This window comes from Salvelinus alpinus, chromosome 20, assembly GCF_045679555.1.
Source record: "Salvelinus alpinus chromosome 20, SLU_Salpinus.1, whole genome shotgun sequence".
In the NCBI taxonomy this organism is placed as follows: domain Eukaryota; kingdom Metazoa; phylum Chordata; class Actinopteri; order Salmoniformes; family Salmonidae; genus Salvelinus; species Salvelinus alpinus.
The window spans coordinates 42,054,693-42,078,727 of NC_092105.1; the positions used below are offsets into that span (position 1 = coordinate 42,054,693).

The following is a 24,035-nucleotide window of genomic DNA, read 5'->3' on the forward strand; positions in this document are numbered from 1 at the left end:
AAAACCAGTTAAGCCTCTTTTGGTTTATCACCTCATCCACCAGTGGTTAAAACACAACTTTATAATTTGAAGTAATGACTGTAACATAAGCAAACCTGCAGAACATCTGGGGACCATTGAGAGTGTGTCCATCTGGGACTCGTGGAGATGACATCAGTCTAAGAGACGGGACGCAGCTGTTTGCTGCAGTCACTATGTGCTCCAGTAATCATAAAGTATTCTCCTATGAAGAGGGATCCATAGTAACCAGGAGATGGAACAATGGCCGTCAATGATGCCTACTTCTGCTCTGGAGGGGGGGGGGGGGGGGCAGTGGATTTCTGCCAGCCACAAAGGAACAATCACCTAGACACCGTAACACAAAGGAATGCTGAGTAGGGCAGCAGGGCAGTGACAAAGACTACCTGTGCAGACTGGGCACCCGGCACACGACTGTGAACCACAATAGTACTAATGCCTGCCTAGGCAATGCACCAATCAACATGTTCCAAGGTTGAATGGAGTGCCCCTTGGCTATGTGCTGTGGCCGAACCATTCCACAGCTAACCACCTTAATGCCGTTTTACTGTCTGGGGAAATCTCCACCAGCGGTTCAACGGGAGGTCTTTGGACCATGGGATTCCTGTGACCAGTCTTAATGTAGCCTTTGATTCCCTAATCCACGGTAAATGGCTTAACTCTGATGACTTGAAATATAATTATTATTATTTGAGCGTAACAAAGAATACAGAAGGCTTTGAGCTGAATTCTTTTCCCGAAAAGCCCTGAATCTGCACTGGATGAAGGAGGCATGGAGGTGTCAAAGTGGATTTCAGCCAAATCTGAAGAGCTTACAATAGAGCCAAGACAGAGCCCTCTTCTTCTACTCTGTACCCCCACACATCAGAGGGGTAGAAACTAAGAAGATCTCTTTCAGCTGCACCGAGTCCCTACCTTCCTCCCTTCCTCGCCCTCTCAGTTCTCATTTAGAATTCTGCTCTCTGAAGCCACCACTTTACATGCCGTATTATAATAACATTTACATATTTAGTTTCCGTTACAGAGCCCGTGTCAAAGGCAATCCTCTTTGAAGTCGGTGGCACCTGTGATGGAGTGTGGGTTGGGCTAGGAGAGAGTCATCTCTGAGATGTTTTCAGAAGCTTATCCCGTTGCCACTGTCTGTGTGTCACACGGCACCCTATTCCCCTATATAGTGCACACTTTTGAAGCACAGCCTTATAGAGGTGAAGCTGGCATTTAGCAGTAACAACACATTACCGAATAGAGTGGTATGTTGCTGGTAACATAACATTAAGCACTAGAAATGACTCTAGAGTTATTATGTCTCTAGTAGTGTGAGTTGCGCTGTGGTGTCTGATGTGAAAAACAAGTGAAAGAAAGCAAAACAACATTCCGACCCGTCTCTTCCTAAGACAATCTGACATAGAGTGTGTGTGACTGCATCAAAAGTGGTGCACTATATAGAGAATAGGGTGCCATTTGGGACGCATCCCGGCACTGTTGCCAAACTCTGTGCAGCTGGAACTGTTGCTGAAATGCCCCAACGGCGCGGGTTAATTTCCCAGCCATAGCAACGAGAGGTAGGGAGAGTGTGACAGCTGTCAGATTATGGGCTGTGTGTGAGTGTGACATCACTAACTTATGATTAGGCTTCCAATGTTACAGTCATTTGTAATTAAACCCACAGTCTCATTCCCCGTCGCATCTCATTTATATTGGGTGGTTTTTAAATTAATAGAAATGTGATGATGCCCGGACCGGTTGTGTGGCTTTTTGCCAGTCTGACTGCCTTAATAATTCAAAGTGTGCGTCCTAAATGGCACTCTATGGACCCTCGTCAAAATGAGTGCACTATACAGGGAATAGGGTGACATTTGAGATGGAAACAAATGCCACATTTCAATGGAGACATTGTGACTCAGACACATATACAATAACAAAAATTACTATGCAGAATGGATGGAGTAAAAAGCAGCTTTACAGACATGCCCTGCTGAGAGACAATACAATTAGGGATTTATTCCACAGATTTTGGAGGGGCTTACAAGCCATGAGAGTCAATCAAAATCACAGCAAAAATAGGAAAATATCCCCTATAGTCCAGTCTTCCAGTAGGGTCTGACTAGACAAGACAAGCAGCAGCCAGAGGGGGATTGTACAAAAATAATGATCATATTGTCAGTGTTATGTTGCGAGTTTGTCTGTGTTTTGATTTGAATGAAGCATATTTGTGCGCTCATGGTGGGTCAATCGACTTGAGTCCTACTTTGCCCTGAGAAAACGGCAAACCGCTTGTTTGATTTTCTGAGCAAAGAAATTTGGTGGCTTGGTTAAATGAGTAGGATTCAGGTTTCTGTCTTCTCATTCAGACAGGTGGTATATTGGTGTGGATCTGGAACTAGCCAGTTAGCCACAGCTTAATGTGCAGACAGTGCTGCTTGGATTTCCCACAGCAGCAGTTCGATTGTAGCAGGCCAGACACGATGTCCGCTGTAATCACGCACACCGCAAATGATACTTCTGAGCAACACGGATACATTCCCTGCGCATATCTCACATAGCAGGGCTGTGGGACATTAGACAGACTCCACTAATTCACCCAGAGAAATGGACCCTTTGTTCTCTCAGGCTAAAAACATCCAACGACCTGAGAAGGGGTCAAACGCTTTTGTATGCGCAGACAGAAAGAAGTCTAAAGGACAAAACAGACGGTTAAAAACAGTGGTCCTATCACCTCTGACCACAGAACATTAGCCATCATTTTCGGTTCATTTCCCGACGATTCTACATGTTGAATCACCATCGTTTGTAGACACCTAGCAGGTGAGCTGACATTCTATATGGTGTCTGTCCAGTCCATAATAGTTCAACTTTGAGCCAGCAGGTCAGCAGAGCAACAGAGAGACAGCAGCTATTCCAACTCTTAATTCCTGAAGTCCTGGTAGGAACACTGCCTCACAGTGTATTAAGGCTAGGGCTGGTACAGTTATGCAATAATGCCCGAGGGGGTGTGGTATATGGCCAATATGCCACGGCTAAGGGCTGTTCTTACGCACAACCCAACCTGGAGTGCTTGGATACAGCCCTCAGCTGTGGTATATTTGCCATATGCCACAACCCCCTGAGGTGCCTTATTGCTATTATAAACTGGTTACCAACGTAATTAGAAGAGTAAAAATAAATGTTTTGTGTGGAACGAACAGCTGACTGAAGATGGGATGGCCGGCATTCGTGCGGTTGAGTCGGTTTCTGCTATAACATGGACTCTACGACGTGATGAAACTTTGTTGCTCCTTGCTGAAACAAGCAAGGTGTTGTAGCAAACAAGTCTTTGGTTGCATAGGCAACGCCATCCTCTGGACTCTAATTAGACTCTAGTCTGTCCGGTAACAAGTCACAGGATGCCGTATTCAAACATATCGCCTCAAATCCCTCTCTCACTCTCCTGGCAGATCAATGCCCCCCTCCCTGCAGCAGCACATGCAGTCAGGAGCGGACTTTTTAATTATTATGATTTTGTACGTTATTCCAGTGACTGCGGTCATTTGGCTGACCAATAACCATCATCCAAAATTCCATGACCATCACAGCCCTAGTTAAGGAGCTCCAATCAATGACAGCTTGACTTTCAGCACTTTGGCAACAATCAGACTATGGGAATTTCATTACGACTCCTCTCCTCTACGACACGGCCTGGCATCACATCACACCTCTCGCTCTCTTTCTCAGTCTAGCCACTGTCTCTCTTTCTCTCTCTCCCCCCCTATCACTCGCTATCAGTCAGTCCCTCTCTATCAGTGTGTCCTACAGATTATGGCCAGACATCTTTGACGTGACAGACTGGTGAGTGACAGGGACAGGAAAGGGGCAATCACAGGACGACAAGAGGATCAACTGGAACGCTCTGGATGACTGTGGGATGTTGTTATACTCTCCATATAGAATGTTTGGTATGAAGCTACAGATAAGGCCACTCTATCCCTATACAGTGCACTACCTTGACCAGAGCCCTATGGGTCCTGGTCAAAAGTAGTGCACAATATAGGGAATAGGATGCCATTTGGTACTCAAACAAAGGTAATGGCTTCATCCAACTTCCTCATGATTACAAAAGCGCAAGATGACGTTCAACCTTCCCCCACTGGCGGAAAATAAGGAAATCAGTGATCTCACTTCTTCTCACTCCTATAGTCTCTCTCTATCAAGCACTGATTCATGCACACACAATGTATTAACCTAATTAAGACATCACATTTAACCTCCTATAGTCCTCTCGTAAAAGAGCGAGTGGAAAATAATTATCCCAAATTTCACCCTATTCCTTATATACGAAGGGACTAGGGTGCCATTTGGGAAGCATCTCAAGCCCCACTCGTATCCCTGGCCCCTGGTGACAGAGCAGGTTCATTTGGACCATAAATGAACTTGTCTTTCCATGGCATTGCTGTCTGCTCCCAGGGCAACGTAACCAACCATAAAATCAGAGGTGTGAATCCAACTCAGTCCTCAGGGGCAACACTGCATAACAAACTCCTCATCCGAGAGCAAAGAAGGGGCCGATGGCTCCTGGGCTGTTAGCTTTATGAGGTAGTAAATGTTCGTGAGTGTGTGTTTGTCCGTGTGTGTGTGTGTGTCCATGCTGTTTGAGCTGCGTCGGACCAAAACAACAGAAGATGTTAAAACAGGTTATGAGTTATTGGAATAATTAGGTCGTTAAATGCAAGAGACCTTAGAGAATTCTCCACACAATGCCCTGTATGCACTACTATACTATTTATATGGCAAAGTTATAGATTTATCAGCATGCAGTAAAGATGAATGTTTTGTGCACTAAGAGCAAACGGTGTGTAAAATCCACTGTGTATGCACGTTTGTGTACAAACAGCTAGCTGTAGAACACACAGTACATACTCTCTCACTCTCTTTTCCATTCACTCACTCACTCACTCACTCACTCACTCACTCACTCACTCACTCACTCACTCACTCACTCACTCACTCCTCTCAATTTCAATTCGATTCAATTCAAGGGGCTTTATTGGCATGGGACACATATGTTAACATTGCCAACGCAAGTGAGGTAGATAATATATCTCTCTCCTTCTCTCTTTCTGTCTGCTGAATTGACACATCAAAGCCTCGTCCACCCCTGTTTTCTTCGCTCCCTTTCCCTCTCACTTGGTCAGCCGGGAAAAGGACAGTGTTTCAGTCAGCTCCACAGTCACACAGGGCACCGTGGCTTAGCTGGCTCTCTGAGGACCTGAGTCAGGACGTTCTGTGAAGTACAGACACTGTTGGGTCCTAAAGGGTCACAGACTAACACCTTCCTTTCCAGGTTAAGAGATCTTCCTAAGGAGATAATGCAGACACAAAGTCAAGATGAACTGAGTCACATTTGAATGAAGATTCACTGAGCAAGGATCAAGGAGCACTTCCTCTGATGACCCAATACTAACTCAAACCAGTATACAAGTCCAGATAACTCAAACCAGTGTACAAGTCCAAATAACTCAAAACCAGTGTACATGTCCAGATAACTCAAAACCAGTGTACAGGTCCAGATAACTAAAAACCAGCATACAAGACCATATAACTCAAATCAGTGTAAAAGTCTAGAAAACTAACCAGTAGATAATCCAGATAACTCAAACCAGTATACAAGTCCAGTGAACTCAAACCAGCATACAAGTCCTGATAATATCCCTTCTCCGCATACTTAATCACCCAGAGCCAAGGTTTCTTACCTGCAACAGAGTTGGGCCGCGGCATCATGAGGGACAAGGAGGTGTGTGCTGTGGGGTATGGAACGGGGCCCTCTGGTGGGTGGCTTGGTCCTACTGCTGCTCCTCCTGCAGCCCCCGCTGAGGAGCCTGTGGGGTGCTCTGTCCTGGATGGGGCAGGGGTCTCTGGGGGCCCACTGGGGTCTTCCTCCGCCACAGGAGAGCACGTATCGGCCCGCACGCTGGGCACCAGGCCATGGTGCCCGCTGCTCCTCAGGCTGCCATCTTTACTCCATTCCAGGCTGGAGCCGCTGCGGTCGTCATTCTCCGAGGAGCTTGTGATGGTGGCTGAGAGAGAGAGAGAGAGAGAGAGAGAGAGAGAGAGAGAGAGAGAGAGAGAGAGAGAGAGAGAGAGAGAGAGAGAGAGAGAGAGAGAGAGAGAGAGAGAGAGAGAGAGAGAGAGAGAGAGAGAGAGAGAGAGAGAGAGAGAGAGAGAGAGAGAGAGAGAGAGAGAGAGAGAGAGAAGAAAATCGGTGCAGTACGTCATTGTCATTATTAGGAATTCTCTGTGTCTTTAGCGTTTCCACTCTGTTTTCATTGACCTCATCAACACCCTCCACCTGATCTGATATTTACCAATAAATGTAGTTCCAACTAATGAGAATTATCCAGAGCTGGCATGGTGGGGTAGATTTAGATCAATAGAGCCTGCCCCAAGTTTTTTAGTCTTTGTATTAACCACCATTATTTTCCCTTATTAAAGGTATCTTGAATGGAGTAGCTTAGAATACTCAAAAGTGTACACTGTACATCAAATAGGTTTGCCTCCAAACAGTACTGTCATCTATCTAATAGAACATGGTGTGATCAAACTGAAGTTGATACTGTAGTAGGGTTGCAAAATTACGGTTACTTTCCCAAAATTGCCAAATTTTCCAGAAATTCAGGATGGAAGGTTCCCGGAATCAGGAGGGAATAAGCAAGGAATCCTCCAACCAAGATCTCTGGAAAACCTGGGAATTCTGGGAAAGATACCATTTGACTTCAAACTTCCATTTGAAGAGTTTAGACAGGTGTTTGCTTACATGAAAGCAAATCCCCTTTTAATCCTCTCCTCAGGCCTGGCTGACCATGCTAAACAGAATCACTAAAAGCTGAGGGGAAAGGCAAAAGCCACCAACTGGCAGCTGGGCTCCAAAACATGGGAATGCTTCCCAAATTGCACCCTATCCCCTATATAGTGCACTACTTTTGACTGTCACATGTGCAGTCAGAGGAAATGCGTCTGTTTTTGGCAGCTTTAGAGTAGACCCACTGTACCACATAGCTAATCTGGATTTCATAACCGTGCTGTGTGTTGCACCGTCACTAATAATAACATAACAAATACGTCTGGGATAACTAGCCTGATGCTTGTGCAAATATTCAGCAAATCAGAAATCCCTAAACGTTGTAACATTTGATACAGTGATTTGATTCACAAAGACAGACCGAAGTGGTCTGAATAAAAAGGTAAAACAGCCTACCTTCTTACACTAGCTTTACCATCTCCTCACTCTGCTTTAGAACATGAATAACTGGTTATCACCGTTATTTACAACATGAATAACTGGTTATCACCGTTATTTACAACATGAATAACTGGTTATCACCGTTATTTACAACATGAATAACTGGTTATCACCATTGTTTACAACATGAATAAATGGCTATCACCATTATTTACAACATGAATAACTGGTTATCACCATTATTTGCAACATGAATAACTGGTTATCACCGTTATTTACAACATGAATAACTGGTTATCACCGTTATTTACAACATGAATAACTGGTTATCACCGTTATTTACAATGTGAATAACTGGTTATCGCCGTTATTTGCAACGTGAATAACTGGTTATCGCCGTTATTTACAACGTGAATAACTGGTTATCGCCGTTATTTACAACGTGAATAACTGGTTATCGCCGTTGTTTGCAACGTGAATAACTGGTTATCGCCGTTATTTACAACGTGAATAACTGGTTATCGCCGTTATTTACAACGTGAATAACTGGTTATCGCCGTTATTTGCAACGTGAATAACTGGTTATCGCCGTTATTTACAACGTGAATAACTGGTTATCGCCGTTATTTACAATGTGAATAACTGGTTATCGCCGTTATTTACAACATGAATAACGACCCAGTTGTTCAGTCTTTTTGTTCTGTATCTAGAGATGTGACCCAGTTGTTCAATCTTTTTATTCTCTATCTAGAGACGTGACCCAGTTGTTCAGTCTTTTTGTTCTCTATCTAGGGACGCGACCCAGTTATTCGTTCTAAATGTTCCATTGCCATACTGGCTGGCAACATTCTTATCCTTTGTTTGCTAGCTAGCCAACTACAGCTAACTTACAGTCACGTCAAACAGTGCAGCCAGAATATCAATGAAGTAACTACGTTTTTTGGTTACTACATGATTCCATATGTGTTATTTCATAGTTTTGATGTCTTCACTATTATTCTACACTGTAGAAAATAGTACAAATAAAGAAAAACCCTTGAATAAGTAGGTGTGTCCAAACTTTGACTGGTACTGTGTATCCCAAAAAATTATGCTGATTCAGAATTTTGACTGGCTGAGAAACGCTGCCTGCCTGTCTGTCTGTCTCGTTCTGACTCTCGTCACGTTCATTACTATGGGACAGCTGGAGATCGAATTTGAATATTGAAACAATGTTGTATATGTCGCAGAGACAGACAGCAAGGTTTATACAAATCTCCGCCGTTGAAAACTAAATATTAGCGTAAAAGAAATGTGAGATAATGTCTAGATGCTTTTTATTTTTTTGTATAAAAAAAGAAAGAAAATGTAACCTTTATTTAACTAGGCAAGTCATTTTTATAGTGGAGATCAAGTTTATAAATTGCCTGGCTGAGATGATGAGATAGTGAAATGCGCAGTCAGATGGAACAGAGTAAATGGGCATTTTAACATCATAGATTTAGCCGGTGGTAACTTGGAATAGAAACCGTCTGGAATGTGGTTTTAACCAATCACCATTCAGGATTAGACCCACCTGTTGTATAAAACATTAATAACTTGTCATTACCATTAATTACAACATGAATAACTGCTTATGACCATTCCTATGACCCTCTTAAGCCCCCTTCTTGCGATGCCCTCCCTCCCTCCCTCGGCCCCACCCCACAACAGCAGCTGCAGGTTTTCATATGTCAACACACACTCTGCAGTAGGCTCCATACCATCCCACCCAACGTGCTGTTTAAAAACCAGCCAAATTAATATGGGTTTTTGAAGTAAATGATTCCCTGCGTTCTCTTATCCTGCTTCTTCCACAGTCCGTTTCAACCACTTCAAAGGCCCTGACTACTATTCATCAGAGCTGGGAATCAGTCTCATGGACACAACATCTACGTCCCAAATGGCACCCTATTCCCTACATAGTGCACTATTTTTGACCAGAGCCCTATGAAATAGGGTGCCATTAGGAACACAACATACTTGGCTTCTCCCTCTGCCTTTTAAATAACCCAAGAAGCCCTACTCACTAGGGGGAAGTTCCGGACCAATGTTATAGCTTGTCCTCCGCCGACAAACAGAATTGTGAGTGTTTGAAGGAGAAACCATGAGGCCGCTAGACTTGGTTAGAAGCATTGAGTTCTACAGTACTGATTCCACAGAAGAAAAAGTAGGTCCTAATGATCTGAAGTTGGCTGGCCCATATGTATCAAGCGTCTCAGAGTGGGAGCGCTGATCTAGGATCAGTTTTGCCTTAAATATCACAATGAATAAGCTGACATGGACAGGGACCTGATCCTAGATCAGCACTTCTACTCTGAGACGCTTAGGCTACATCTCTCGGTCTCAACCTGGGCAGTAGGTACAGTTGTAGTCGGAAGTTTACATACATCTTAGCCAAATACATTTAAACTCAGTTTTCACAATTCCTGACATTTAATCCTAGTAAAAATTCCCTGTCTTAGGTCAATTAGGATCACCACTTTATTTTAAGAATGTGAAATGTCAGAATAATAGTAGAGAGAATGATTTATTTCAGCTTTTATTTCTTTCATCACATTCCCAGTGGGTCAGAAGTTTACATACACTCAATTAGTATTTGGTAGCATTGCCTTGAATTTTGGCCCATTCATCCTGACAGAGCTGTTGTAACGGAGTCAGGTTTGTAGACCTCCTTGCTCGCACACGCTTTTTCAGTTCTGCCCACAAATTTTCTATGTGATTGAGGTCAGGGTTTTGTGATGGCCACTCCAATACCTTGACTTTGTTGTCCTGAAGCCATTTTGCCACAACATTGGAAGTATGCTTGGGGTCATTGTCCATTTGGAAGACCCATTTGCGACCAAGCTTTAACTTCCTGACTGATGTCTTGAGATGTTGCTTCAATATATCCACATCATTTTCCATGCTAATGATGCCATCTATTTTGTGAAGTGCACCAGTCCCTCCTGCAGCAAAGCACCTCCACAACATGATGCTGCCACCCCTGTGCTTCACGGTTGGGATGGTGTTCTTCGGCTTGCAAGCATCCCCCTTGTTCCTCCAAACATAACAATGGTCATTATTGCCAAAGAGTTCTATTTTTGTTTCATCAGACCAGAGGACATTTCTCCAAAAAGTACGATCTTTGTCCCCATGTGCAGTTGCAAACCGTAGTCTGCCTTTTTTATGGCGGTTTTGGAGCAGTGGCTTCTTCCTTGCTGAGCAGTTTCCTCCAGCATCTTCACAAGGTCCTTTGCTGTTGTTCTGGGATTGATTTGCACTCTTCACACCAAAGTACGTTCATCTCTAGGAGACAGAACGTGTCTCCTTCCTGAGCGGTATGATGGCTGCGTGGTCTCATGGTGTTTATACTTGCGTACTATTGTTTGTACAGACGAACGTGGTACCTTCAGGCGTTTGGAAATTGCTCCCAAGGATGAACCAAGGTCTACAATTTATTTTCTGAGGTCTTGGCTGATTTCTTTTGATTTTCCCATGATGTCAAGCAAAGAGGCACTGAGTTTGAAGGTAGGCCTTGAAATACACCCACAGGTACACCTCCAATTGACTCAAATGATGTCAATTAGCCTATCAGAAGCTTCTAAAGCCATGACATAATTTTCTGGAATTTTCCAAACTGTTTAAAGGCACAGTCAACTTAGTGTATGTAAACTTCTGACCCACTGGAATTGTGATACAGTGAATTATAAGTGAAATAATCTGTCTGTAAACAATTGTTGGAAAAATTACTTGTGTCATGCACAATGTAGATGACCTAACCGACTTGCCAAAACTATAGTTTGTTAACAAGAAATTTGTGGAGTGGTTGAAAAACGAGTTTTAATGACTCCAACCTAAGTGTATATAAACTTCCGACTTCAACTGTATGTAGGCAGTAGCTGGGCACGGCACAGCGCTTTTCACGCTGCTTTACAATGGCAGATACAATATCACAGCCAGCATTAATTATTTAGCAGCTATGATATTGCACAGGGGGGTTAGGAGGAATATGAGTCACAGTTATCAATTATGTCAACAGCAGCACAGATTTTGTATTCGGGAGATGCAAAGTATTACTGCCAACCAACCAAGTCTGTCTTGGCCACAAAATGGTACAAAAAGGTTGAAACACTGGTGAAGCAGCTCACGATTTCAGCAGAGGCTATTGCAACAGGTCTTTTTCCTTCATTTTATTTTGATATAGGCCAAATTTGTCTACTTGGGTGAATGTACAATAGGGGATAGAATTGTAATGTCTTAGTGAGGTTAACTGCTTTGTTTTATTTTGGTCCAAATCAACTGGGGCCTTGAAAAAATTATGTCAATAACCAGACAGAAAAAACACTTACGGGGCCTCCCGGGTGGCGTAGTGGTCTAAGGCTGTGCCACCAGAGACTTTGGGTTCGAGCCCAGGCTCTGTCGCAGCCAGCCGCGACCAGGAGGCCCATGGGGCGGCGCACCATTGGCCTAGCGTCGTCCGGGTTAGGGAGGGTTTGGCCGGCAGGGATATCCTTGTCTCATCGCGCACTAGCGACTCCTGTGGGGGGCCGGGCGCAGTGCACGCTGACCAGGTCGCTAGGTGTATGGTGTTTCCTCCGACACGTTGGTGCGACTGGCTTCCGGGTTGGATGCGCACTGTGTTAAGAAGCTGTGCGGCTTGGTTGGGTTGTGTTTCTGAAGACGCATGGCTCTCGACATTCGCCTCTCCCGAGTCCGTACGGGAGTTGCAGCGATGAGACAAGACAGTAACTACTAACAATTGGATACCACGAAATTGGGGAGAAAAAGGGGGTAAAAAAATGTAATCCCCAAAAACTTTTTTTGTTGCAATGTTACATGACTAGCATTTTTGGCCAATAAAAACAGTACAATTGAGAATACCGAATTCAGAATACCGAATTAATTTCTAGTAGGTTTGACAGTCCCTGGAACCTATAAGCAGAAACCACAAAGGAGTTGAATACAGTAATAACCCATCTTCCTGTCAGCACATGTAAATCCCCAAATCTCCTAAAGCCCCTGTTAGTAGAGGAACAAAACAGCCACATGTTGTTGGAGCTTTCAACCACCACTACCTTTTAATACTGTACACACCACTAACAGCACAATGCAACAGCCCTTTCTTCTCAACGATGAGTCTGGATTTGCCTTCCTCCCTCTTGTAGAATGCAAACATATTCTGACCGACGGGTTGGGACAGAGCCGGCCTACATGCTGACATGATCAACTTTGGTACTCTGCTTGGTTAAAGACGATTCAATCGCTGATGAATATGTTGTGTACAAGGCCCCTCACTATGACGTCAGCACAAACGACTTGAAGGATACAGACTAAATTTATGTAGCGATCAAGAGTAGCAGAATAAAAAAATAAACATTTGGGATGAGTTGTCAGGCAATAAAACAGTAAAACGATCAAAGATTTTGGAGAAGATGAATGTATATAGTCCATATGAATAATGATAGATTGGACTTATCAGGGTAATGCAGACCCTGTTTAGATTGTTGACGATGCTAGTCTCACGAGACACAAGAGGCATGGAGGACAATCTAGGTCCACTCCTGTGGGCATTGTGCAGAATGTGAATAGTAAGCGATGAGGAAAGGCTGAGTGCTAGGGACAGAGTAACTGATTGAGTGGATGGGTGAGTGAGACTATGTCCTTAATGGCACCCTATTCCCTATAGTGCACAACCTTTGACCAGAAGGGCCCTGGTCAAAAGTAGTGCACTGCATAGGGAATAAGGTTCCAATTGAGACGCAACCTGAGTGTCTCTCACCTATGATCCCGCTGTCCTTGCTCTCGAGCGTGGAGCTGAGGCTGGCGATGGTTCCACAGGGGCTGGAGTGAGTCAGAGGAGTTTTGCTGTGACCGCTGCTGCGGTGTCTGAGGCTGTGGCTGGCGTTGCTGTTCAGGGTGGAGCATGGGCTCTCTGTGCAGGGGGACGCCGTGCTACTGGTCAGACTGGAGCAGGGACTGATACCCTGACTAGTCACTGAACACTGGAGAAGGAGAAACACATTTTATTTTGTTTTATTGATCCCACATGGCAGTCAAATATAAACTCAGCAAAAAAAGAAACGTCCTCTACCTGTCAACTGCGTATATTTTCAGGAAACTTAACATGTGTAAATATTTGTATGAACATAACAAGATTCAAAAACTGAGACATAAACTGAACAAGTTCCACAGTCATGTGACTAACAGAAATGGAATAATGTGTTCCTGAACAAAGGGTGGGGGGGAGTCAAAATCAAAAGTAACCGTCAGTATCTGGTGTGACCACCAGCTGCATTAAGTACTGCAGTGCATCTCCTCCTAATGGACTGCACCAGATTTGCCAGTTCTTGCTGTGAGATGTTACCCCACTCTTCCACCAAGGCACCTGCAAGTTCCCGGACATTTCTGGGGGGAATGGCCCTAGCCCTCACCCTCCGATCCAACAGGTCCCAGATGTGCTCAATGGGATTGAGATCCGGGCTCTTCGCTGGCCATGGCAGAACACTGACATTCCTGTCTTGCAGGAAATCACACACAGAACGAGCAGTACGGCTGGTGGCATTGTCATGCTGGAGGGTCATGTCAGGATGAACCTGCAGGAAGGGTACCACATGAGGGAGGAGGATGTCTTCCCTGTAACGCACAGCGTTGAGATTGCCTGCAATGACAACAAGCTCAGTCCGATGATGCTGTGACACACCGCTCCAGACCATGACGGACCTTCCACCTCCATATCGATCCCGCTCCAGAGTACAGGCATTGGTGTAACACTCATTCCTTCGACGATAAACGTGAATCCGACCATCACCCCCGGTGAGAAAAAAACGCGACTCGTCAGTGAAGAGCACTTTTTGCCAGTCCTGTCTGGTCCAGCGACAGTGGGTTTGTGCCCATAGGTGACGTTGTTGCCGGTGATGTCTGGTGAGGACCTGCCTTACAACAGGCCTACAAGCCCTCTGTCCAGCCTCTCTCAGCCTATTGCGGACAGTCTGAGCACTGATGGAGGGATTGTCCTTTCCTGGTGTAACTCGGGAAGTTGTTGTTGCCATCCTGTACCTGTCCCGCAGGTCTAATGTTCGGATGTACCAATCCTGTGCAGGTGTTGTTACACGTGGTCTGCCACTGCGAGGACGATCAGCTGTCCGTCCTGCCTCCCTGTAGTACTGTTTTAGGCATCTCACAGTACGAATGTTGCAATGTATTGCCCTGGCCACATCTGCAGTCCTCATGCCTCCTTGCAGCATGCCTAAGGCACATTCACGCAGATGAGCAGGGACCCTGGGCATCTTTCTTTTGGTGTTTTTAAGAGTCAGTAGAAAGGCCACTTTAGTATCCTAAATTTTCATAACTGTGACTTTAATTGCCTACCGTCTGTAAACTGTTAGTGTCTTAACGACCGTTCCACAGGTGCATGTTCCTTAATTGTTTATGGTTCACTGAACAAGCATGGGAAACAGTGTTTAAACCCTTTACAATGAAGATCTGTGAAGTTATTTGGATTTTTACAAATTATTTTTGAAACACAGGGTCCTGAAAAAGGGACACTTCTTTTTTGCTGAGTTTATTACTGAAATGCATGGGTATTTACAAAGATAAGGCACATAGGCCTATGAAGTTGTCGTCATCATTGTCCTCATCAACAACAACAACAACAACATAATAAAACATGACAATAGAGGAAGACAAAGAGCAGAGAGTAGAGCGTTGAGCCAAGGAAAGAAAACTACTGCAATCAGTATGAATGGAATCTCATAGCTACAAAGTTTAACAATAAAAAACTGTTCATATTTTTCACTTGGGAATAAAGAGCTTGCCTCCTTATATGGGAGTAGACTGGAAAATATGAGTCAAGTCAAATAGCTTTTTTTTTTTTTTTTTTAAACCTGAGCAAATAACCCGAATCATGCGCAAGCAATGCAAATTCCTGAGGAAATAAATTAGCAGTTTACATGTGAGCATGACACACAAGCTGAAGGCATGAGCTCGCTCAGTAAACAAAGCAAGGCTTTCAAAACAGCAAACTCAGGCCTAAAACGACTCCAGGACCTGTATATCGGAGTAGGAGTGCTGATCTAGGATCAGTTCCCTAGGATTCATTATGATCTAAAAGCTGAAACTGATCCTATATCAGTACTCCTAGTCTGAGATGGATGATGAATAGGGGCCCAGGCTGTAGACTAGACTTGAGCTAGAACAACTGAATACCAACTTACAATCTAACTACTAACCAGAATAACTCAACCCATGATTGATCACCATGTTCTTCTTACTCAAGAAGTGCTAATGCCACAACCCCAACCTTTAGGTGTGTCCCTTGTATTCTCCTCTCCGCTGCCTCTCTCTCCCTATGCCATCCAGTGTGTAGCCTAGGTCAGGATGAGTGCTTGATGGCTGGGGTTAGCATTACCGCCTAGAGGTGTGCTACATGCCTGCTCCCAAATTACACTTTATTTCCTATTTAGTGCACTACATTTGACCAGAGCCCTATGGGTAGTGAACTATATATATATCTCAAGGCCATCAGACTGTTAAACAGCCATCACTAACATAGAGAGGCTGCTGCCAACATACAGACCCAAATCACCGTCCACTTTAATAAATGGATTTAATAAAGGTATCACTAGTCACTTTAAATAATGCCACTGTAATAATATTTACATATCCTACATTACTCATCTCATATGTATAAACTCTATTTAATACCATCTATTGCATCTTGCCTATGTCGCATGGCCATCGCTCATCCATATATTTATATGTACATATTCTTATTCCATCCCTTTACATTTGTGTGTATTAGGTAGTTGTTGTGAATTTGTTAGATTACTTGTTAGATATTACTGCACTGTCGGAACTAGAAGTACAAGCATTTCGCTACACTCTCATTAACATCTGTTAACCATTTGTATGTGACCAATAAAATGTGATTTGATTTGAATAGGGTGCCATTTGGGACACAGTCCAGGAACCTTCTAACACTGCCTCACCAAAGGGTTCTGCATGCTAACTCTTCCTCATCGTTTCCCATCTACATCACGATGTCGCACTCTAGCTGAATGGTGATCAGGGTCAAATTCATAACGGAACACAACAACAAAAAATGTTTTGGCAATGGAAAACCAGGAGGTAGTCCCTCCCTGTTTCAGTCTGTTTTCTTCCGTTTGGTGCCTATTGAATAGGACCCATGTAATGTGGAGCAAAGGATAAGGCAACGTACATTACCCAACATACCACGCTGATAACATAATATCTTAATGGCATTTACTCTAAGGGAGAATTAAACAGATGATGCTTTTAAACTCTGATGGTAAAACAGCAGTGTAGAAGTCAATGGGATAGGGAATAGTTAAAGGTCATGCAGAGTCAAAATCATGTTTTTCATTCAATTGGATGATATTTGGATAAAACCAGATCAAAGTAGGATGACCAAAGTATAAAAAAGAACTGTTGATTCTACATTGATAAAGTTGATTACTCGACTAAAGTTGTATCATAAAGTTACTGGTCCCCTTCCCCCATGTCAAACACATTGATTCGGGAGGCTGGATTATTAAGGGATTTTGTGGCGTCACAAAATCTCAAATTTTAATACACCCATGGTAAAGTCTTATTCTCTTACCCAATTTAAATAAGTACCACCTTGTAACCAACGTCGCAGAAGGCGTGTTTGCAGAGGGGCATGGTTTACATAGCTCTACTGGTACATAGCTCTCATTTGACTGCAGCGTATCAGAAAATATAATTACAGGTTTCCCATATGCATCTAAGGCAAAGATACTTACAGGTGTCTCGCAGTTGCTAGGGACATTCCTGAAAGAAGCTAGCTAGCTAACAAGGAGTGTCTAGTTGGCAGAAGAGAAGAAGGGACAAAGAAGGGACAAAGTGGGACAAAATAAGGACAGAAGAAAAGGGAAAGGGGACATTAAGGTGAAGCAGTCCTCTAAAGACACAAAAGACAATAATACAAGAAACAACACTTCTATTGCCTCTCCCTCTACGATACGCACTTCCGGTTTGGTTTGGAGCGAGTAGTTGCATTCCGCTTTGCTCCACAGGTAGTATTACAGGTAGTATTACATTTCATTTCATTACAGTACAACAGTTTGATTTGTTTGATCTTAGCTTGATTTGTATCCAAGATAATTGTGTAGTCTAGAGTAATTGTCGAGGTTACCTAGCCAGTTAGAGGTTACCTAGCCAGCTACACTTTCAAACAAAGTCAACAACGCAGCCACTGCTAGCTAGCCTATTTCACCAGCCAGCAGTACTATATCATTTTAGTCAATAAGATTTTTTGCAACGTAAGCTTAACTTTCTGAACATTCGAGACGTGTAGTCCACTTGTCATTCCAATCTCCTTTGCATTAGCGTAGCCTCTTCTGTAGCCTGTCAACTATGTGTCTGTCTATCCCTGTTCTCTCCTCTCTGCACAGACCATACAAACGCTTCACACCGCGTGGCCGCTGCTACTCTAACCTGGTGGTCCCAGCGCGCACGACCCACGTGGAGTTCCAGGTCTCAGGCAGCCTCTGGAACTGCCGATCTGCGGCCAACAAGGCAGAGTTCATCTCAGCCTATGCTTCCCTCCAGTCCCTCGACTTCTTGGCACTGACGGAAACATGGATTACCACTGATAACACTGCTACTCCTACTGCTCTCTCCTCGTCTGCCCACGTGTTCTCGCACACCCCGAGAGCTTCTGGTCAGCGGGGTGGTGGCACTGGGATCCTCATCTCTCCCAAGTGGACATTCTCTCTTTCTCCCCTGACCCATCTGTCTATCGCCTCCTTTGAATTCCATGCTGTCACAGTTACCAGCCCTTTCAAGCTTAACATCCTTATCATTTATCGCTCTCCAGGTTCCCTTGGAGAGTTCATCAATGAGCTTGACGCCCTGATAAGTTCCTTTCCTGAGGATGGCTCACCTCTCACAGTTCTGGGTGACTTTAACCTCCCCACGTCTACCTTTGACTCATTCCTCTCTGCCTCCTTCTTTCCACTCCTCTCCTCTTTTGACCTCACCCTCTCACCTTCCCCCCCTACTCACAAGGCAGGCAATACGCTTGACCTCATCTTTACTAGATGCTGTTCTTCCACTAATCTCATTGCAACTCCCCTCCAAGTCTCCGACCACTACCTTGTATCCTTTTCCCTCTCGCTCTCATCCAACACTTCCCACACTGCCCCTACTCGGATGGTATCGCGCCGTCCCAACCTTCGCTCTCTCTCCCCCGCTACTCTCTCCTCTTCCATCCTATCATCTCTTCCCTCTGCTCAAACCTTCTCCAACCTATCTCCTGATTCTGCCTCCTCAACCCTCCTCTCCTCCCTTTCTGCATCCTTTGACTCTCTATGTCCCCTATCCTCCAGGCCGGCTCGGTCCTCCCCTCCTGCTCCGTGGCTCGACGACTCATTGCGAGCTCACAGAACAGGGCTCCGGGCAGCCGAGCGGAAATGGAGGAAAACTCGCCTCCCTGCGGACCTGGCATCCTTTCACTCCCTCCTCTCTACATTCTCCTCTTCTGTCTCTGCTGCTAAAGCCAATTTCTACCACTCTAAATTCCAAGCATCTGCCTCTAACCCTAGGAAGCTCTTTGCCACCTTCTCCTCCCTCCTGAATCCTCCTCCCCCTCCTCCCCCCTCCTCCCTCTCTGCTGATGACTTCGTCAACCATTTTGAAAAGAAGGTCGACGACATCCGATCCTCGTTTGCTAAGTCAAACGACACCGCTGGTTCTGCTCACACTGCCCTACCCTGTGCTTTGACCTCTTTCTCCCCTCTCTCTCCAGATGAAATCTCGCGTCTTGTGACGGCCGGCCGCCCAACAACCTGCCCGCTTGACCCTATCCCCTCCTCTCTTCTCCAGACCATTTCCGGAGACCTTCTCCCTTACCTCACCTCGCTCATCAACTCATCCTTGACCGCTGGCTACGTCCCTTCCGTCTTCAAGAGAGCGAGAGTTGCACCCCTTCTGAAAAAACCTACACTCGATCCCTCCGATGTCAACAACTACAGACCAGTATCCCTTCTTTCTTTTCTCTCCAAAACTCTTGAACGTGCCGTCCTTGGCCAGCTCTCCTGCTATCTCTCTCAGAATGACCTTCTTGATCCAAATCAGTCAGGTTTCAAGACTAGTCATTCAACTGAGACTGCTCTTCTCTGTGTCACGGAGGCGCTCCGCACTGCTAAAGCTAACTCTCTCTCCTCTGCTCTCATCCTTCTAGACCTATCGGCTGCCTTTGATACTGTGAACCATCAGATCCTCCTCTCCACCCTCTCCGAGCTGGGCATCTCCGGCGCGGCCCACGCTTGGATTGCGTCCTACCTGACAGGTCGCTCCTACCAGGTGGCGTGGCGAGAATCTGTCTCCGCACCACGTGCTCTCACCACTGGTGTCCCCCAGGGCTCTGTTCTAGGCCCTCTCCTATTCTCACTATACACCAAGTCACTTGGCTCTGTCATATCCTCACATGGTCTCTCCTATCATTGCTATGCAGACGACACACAATTAATCTTCTCCTTTCCCCCCTCTGATAACCAGGTGGTGAATCGCATCTCTGCATGTCTGGCAGACATATCAGTGTGGATGACGGATCACCACCTCAAGCTGAACCTCGGCAAGACGGAGCTGCTCTTCCTCCCGGGGAAGGACTGCCCGTTCCATGATCTCGCCATCACGGTTGACAACTCCATTGTGTCCTCCTCCCAGAGTGCTAAGAAACTTGGCGTGATCCTGGACAACACCCTGTCGTTCTCAACTAACATCAAGGCGGTGACCCGTTCCTGTAGGTTCATGCTCTACAACATTCGCAGAGTACGACCCTGCCTCACGCAGGAAGCGGCGCAGGTCCTAATCCAGGCACTTGTCATCTCCCGTCTGGATTACTGCAACTCGCTGTTGGCTGGGCTCCCTGCCTGTGCCATTAAACCCCTACAACTCATCCAGAACGCCGCAGCCCGTCTGGTGTTCAACTTTCCCAAGTTCTCTCACGTCACCCCGCTCCTCCGCTCTCTCCACTGGCTTCCAGTTGAAGCTCGCATCCGCTACAAGACCATGGTGCTTGCCTACGGAGCTGTGAGGGGAACGGCACCTCCGTACCTTCAGGCTCTGATCAGGCCCTACACCCAAACAAGGGCACTGCGTTCATCCACCTCTGGCCTGCTCGCCTCCCTACCTCTGAGGAAGTACAGTTCCCGCTCAGCCCAGTCAAAACTGTTCGCTGCTCTGGCACCCCAATGGTGGAACAAACTCCCTCACGACGCCAGGTCAGCGGAGTCAATCACCACCTTCCGGAGACACCTGAAACCCCACCTCTTTAAGGAATACCTAGGATAGGATAAAGTAATCCTTCTAACCCCCCCCCCCCTTAAAAGAGTTAGATGCACTATTGTAAAGTGGTTGTTCCACTGGATATCATAAGGTGAATGCACCAATTTGTAAGTCGCTCTGGATAAGAGCGTCTGCTAAATGACTTAAATGTAAATGTAATGTCACTACTTCACAGGAGAGGCATTTGAACGTATTTGAAGAATTTTTTATCAAAATTCTGGAACATATAAACTTTCATGTGCCTTGAATTTATATGCCATCTGTAAATTCAAATATTTATTTTAAATGACGAGCCTAGCTGGTTTAGCCACGGAAAAAGACAGGAACCTTCCCGCTAGCCATGACTGGCTATGATAATGGATGGGCTGGACATGCTGAGAGATGAGTTCGTATTGGTCTGCCATTTAGCACACTTCTGTTTATAACATGAGCTGCTCAGTAGGTGTAGATAATCCTTGCTACTGCGGCTTTTTTGAAAGATATAACGTTAGTCATGGAGAACTATAAAAGGGTTGCTACTGCTCTCAACAACATTGCTGCCCTGAATTTAGCAGGCGCAATCGTCAAAAAAAAGTTGTGATGGAAAAAGTTGTGATGGACTACTTTCTGCACACGGTCAGTGTGAAACGGAGTGACTTGACACAACAGGCCAAACAAGCTGTAGTTAGCTACAAACCAAATGGAAAAGACACACTGCCGTGAAGTGTTCATCCATGTATACGGACGGGTAAGAGTCTAGCTACATTTTCAGATATGATACATTTCTAATTTTGTCAGAAAGTTGTGTTAAAGCGTACGGTTCGCTTGCTAGCGAACATTAGCTTGCTGGCTCGCTAGCTAAAGTTACGTGTATGATCTGTGTAGTAATAAAATTTGCATCTCAGAAATCCATTATCATTCCTAGTTATAGCCTAATGTTAGCTAACTAGTAAACATTGAACCTAGTTGGTTAGCTTTAGCTACCTACAGATTCATACTACATCATTTCATGCATGGTGGCTAGCTATGATAATCCGTTTGGACTGTAACTATGGGCTGGGATTATGGTTCATTGTTTAGCTAGCTAGCTACATGTCTAAACAAAAGACTCCACTTCGCCAGTTGATTACATGGCCCATCAAGTTAGCCAGGTGTGTCTGGGGGTGATTACGGCAATCTATTGTATTTCATTGACATGTGTACATGTCTAAACAATAGTGACCCACCCACTTAGCTAGATGTGGCTGGGTGAGGGGGGTATAGCATTTCTTTCACATGACCCATCAATTTAGACAAATGTGTCTGGGTAAACATAATCTAATAATTAGAAAATAGTTATAAAATATTTTTATCTGGACACTTTCTATTTCTGATATTGCTACCATGCAAATATGCAAATAACCACTATGCCGTTTACACCTGTATCCTGTGCGTGTGACAAATAAACTTTGATTTTATTTGATTAGTTTGTGTCTACCAGAGACGGTAATGTGAAGAACAACATGACCTGCAACAAAGTCAGATTAGGATAGTGTATTTTTACCTGGAATTTTTCCTTATTGTAGGCTACTACCTTCACCACTTTTAGTCTTGAAATCTTTGGTTATTTACTACACTACCTTATTCATTCTGTTTAGCACTTGGCCTCACAAGTGAATCCTTAAAGAGATGGGTGGGGCTAAGGTTAAGAGGGTGTGAACGATGCTGAATAAGACAAAGGAGAGCTCTTCAGTACAGTAGGTGTAACAAAATATTCAAGTGCCATTTCTCAAAAGTGGGGTTACAAGTTCATCAACTATCAAAGCAGAATTACTTCCCCATTGTTCCTCAACTGCAGTGTATGATATACCATTTTGTAGCTCTGAGTCTCTACTTTTATCAATGCAAAAAAACACCAACTAAAAATGTTTCTACAGAAGACCCAATTGAGGTGATGAGGTCACATAGGTTTCCACTTCCATCTGTGTCTGGTGTTAGCTAATAACTGGCCAACTAAGTCTTTAGCCAGCATGGAACAAAAGCGGTTGAAAGGAACAAAAGTGGTTGCCCAAAACTCTGATGCAGTTGTCATGTCATTACATCAAGAGACATGTCAAATGGAAGATACATACAAACATCTTGACGTCATTTATAGTCATGATATATGAACATTGTCTGGCAGTACAAAACATTAATGACACCTTCCTAATATTGAGTTGCACCCCCAGCCTTAATTCGTCGGGGTATGGGCTCTACACGGTGTCGAAAGCATTCCAGAGGGATGCTGGCCTATGTTGACACCAATGCTTCCCACAGTTGTGTCAAGTTGGCTGGATATCCTTGGGTGGTGGACCATTCTTGATACACAAGGGAAACTGTTGAGCGTGAAACACGCAGCAGCGTTGCAGTTCTTGACACAACTCGGTGCACCTGGCACCTATTACTATACCCAGTTCGAAGGCACTTAAATCTTTTGCCTTGCCCATTCACCATCTGAATGGCACACATACACAATCCATGTTTCAATTGTTTCAATGCCAAAAAATCCTTCTTTAGCCTGTCTCTTTCCACTTTCATCTACACTGATTGAAGTGGATTTGACAGGTGACATCAAGAAGGGATCATAGCTTTCACCTGGATTCACCTGATCAGTCTATGTCATGGAAAGAGCAGGTGTCCTTAATGTTGTGTACACTCAGTGTATATATTTTACAAAAAGTACCCAGACTTTACCCTGTAAAGTTTCAACTGAATGTGTCCACTGAATGTGTCCAATTCCACTTGGGCTAGCTAGCTAAATTATACAGCCAACCTTTTTTCCATATTGATGCTGTTACAAAACAGTTGGATAAAACAATATTTGTGAAACCATGATGTGATGTATGACAGGATTGGATGTTGCATGGAATTTCAATGTTGTTAGAATTGCTTTGTGTATCAGCAAATTTGGTTGAGATAATCTCATTGTGTCCATGTTGCTTGACATAGGCGTTCTCAAAGAACCGTCAGTTGAGGTGAGCTCCCCGCCCACTCATTCTGTCTTTTCAGACTTCCTGGTAGTTTGCCCTAAGAGAAAAATACTCTTTGGAGCATTTTTATCAGGAAAAATATTGCAGGTGATGTTTTAGTCACTCAAAGGGCTATTTTACATGGGAATTAGAATGACTGCTCGGGGACCTTTTAACAGATGATCAATGCTTCCAAACGTTTCTCTCTAAAGCACTGAGAAGAACATCATTCTAGATTGACAAAAAACATCACAAAACCAGTGTTGCCCTAATTTCTTGGGATTCTCACTTTGACATCTTGACTAATGAATATGATTCACGAAATATAAGCTTCTTAAAAGTGACTTGAATGACCGATTCTGGGCCAAAATGTGTCAAAGAAGCATGAAGAGGGAAATGAAAGGTGTGCTCTGCTCCCTTCAACTGAGCATCTGACTAATTAGCAGAGCCAAACAAACTGAGCAGAAGACTTGACATAACTCTATTTCTGGAGGTAAGCTCGTACACTT

At 44.5% G+C, this 24,035-nt stretch overlaps 1 protein-coding gene across 11 annotated transcripts in view; it reads right to left on the reverse strand.

Annotated features, from left to right (window-relative positions):
- LOC139546930 (protein TANC1-like) overlaps positions 1 to 24,035 on the reverse strand; it is a 303,586-nt gene that overhangs the window by 104,709 nt on the left and 174,842 nt on the right. For all 11 annotated transcript variants that reach the window (XM_071355901.1, XM_071355900.1, XM_071355905.1 and 8 more), the window contains 2 exons: positions 13,011 to 13,233; positions 5,745 to 6,068 (listed from right to left, as the gene is read on the reverse strand). In XM_071355901.1, coding sequence (XP_071212002.1) covers positions 5,745 to 6,068; positions 13,011 to 13,233 — 547 coding nt within the window. The remainder of the gene's footprint in view (positions 1 to 5,744; positions 6,069 to 13,010; positions 13,234 to 24,035) is intronic.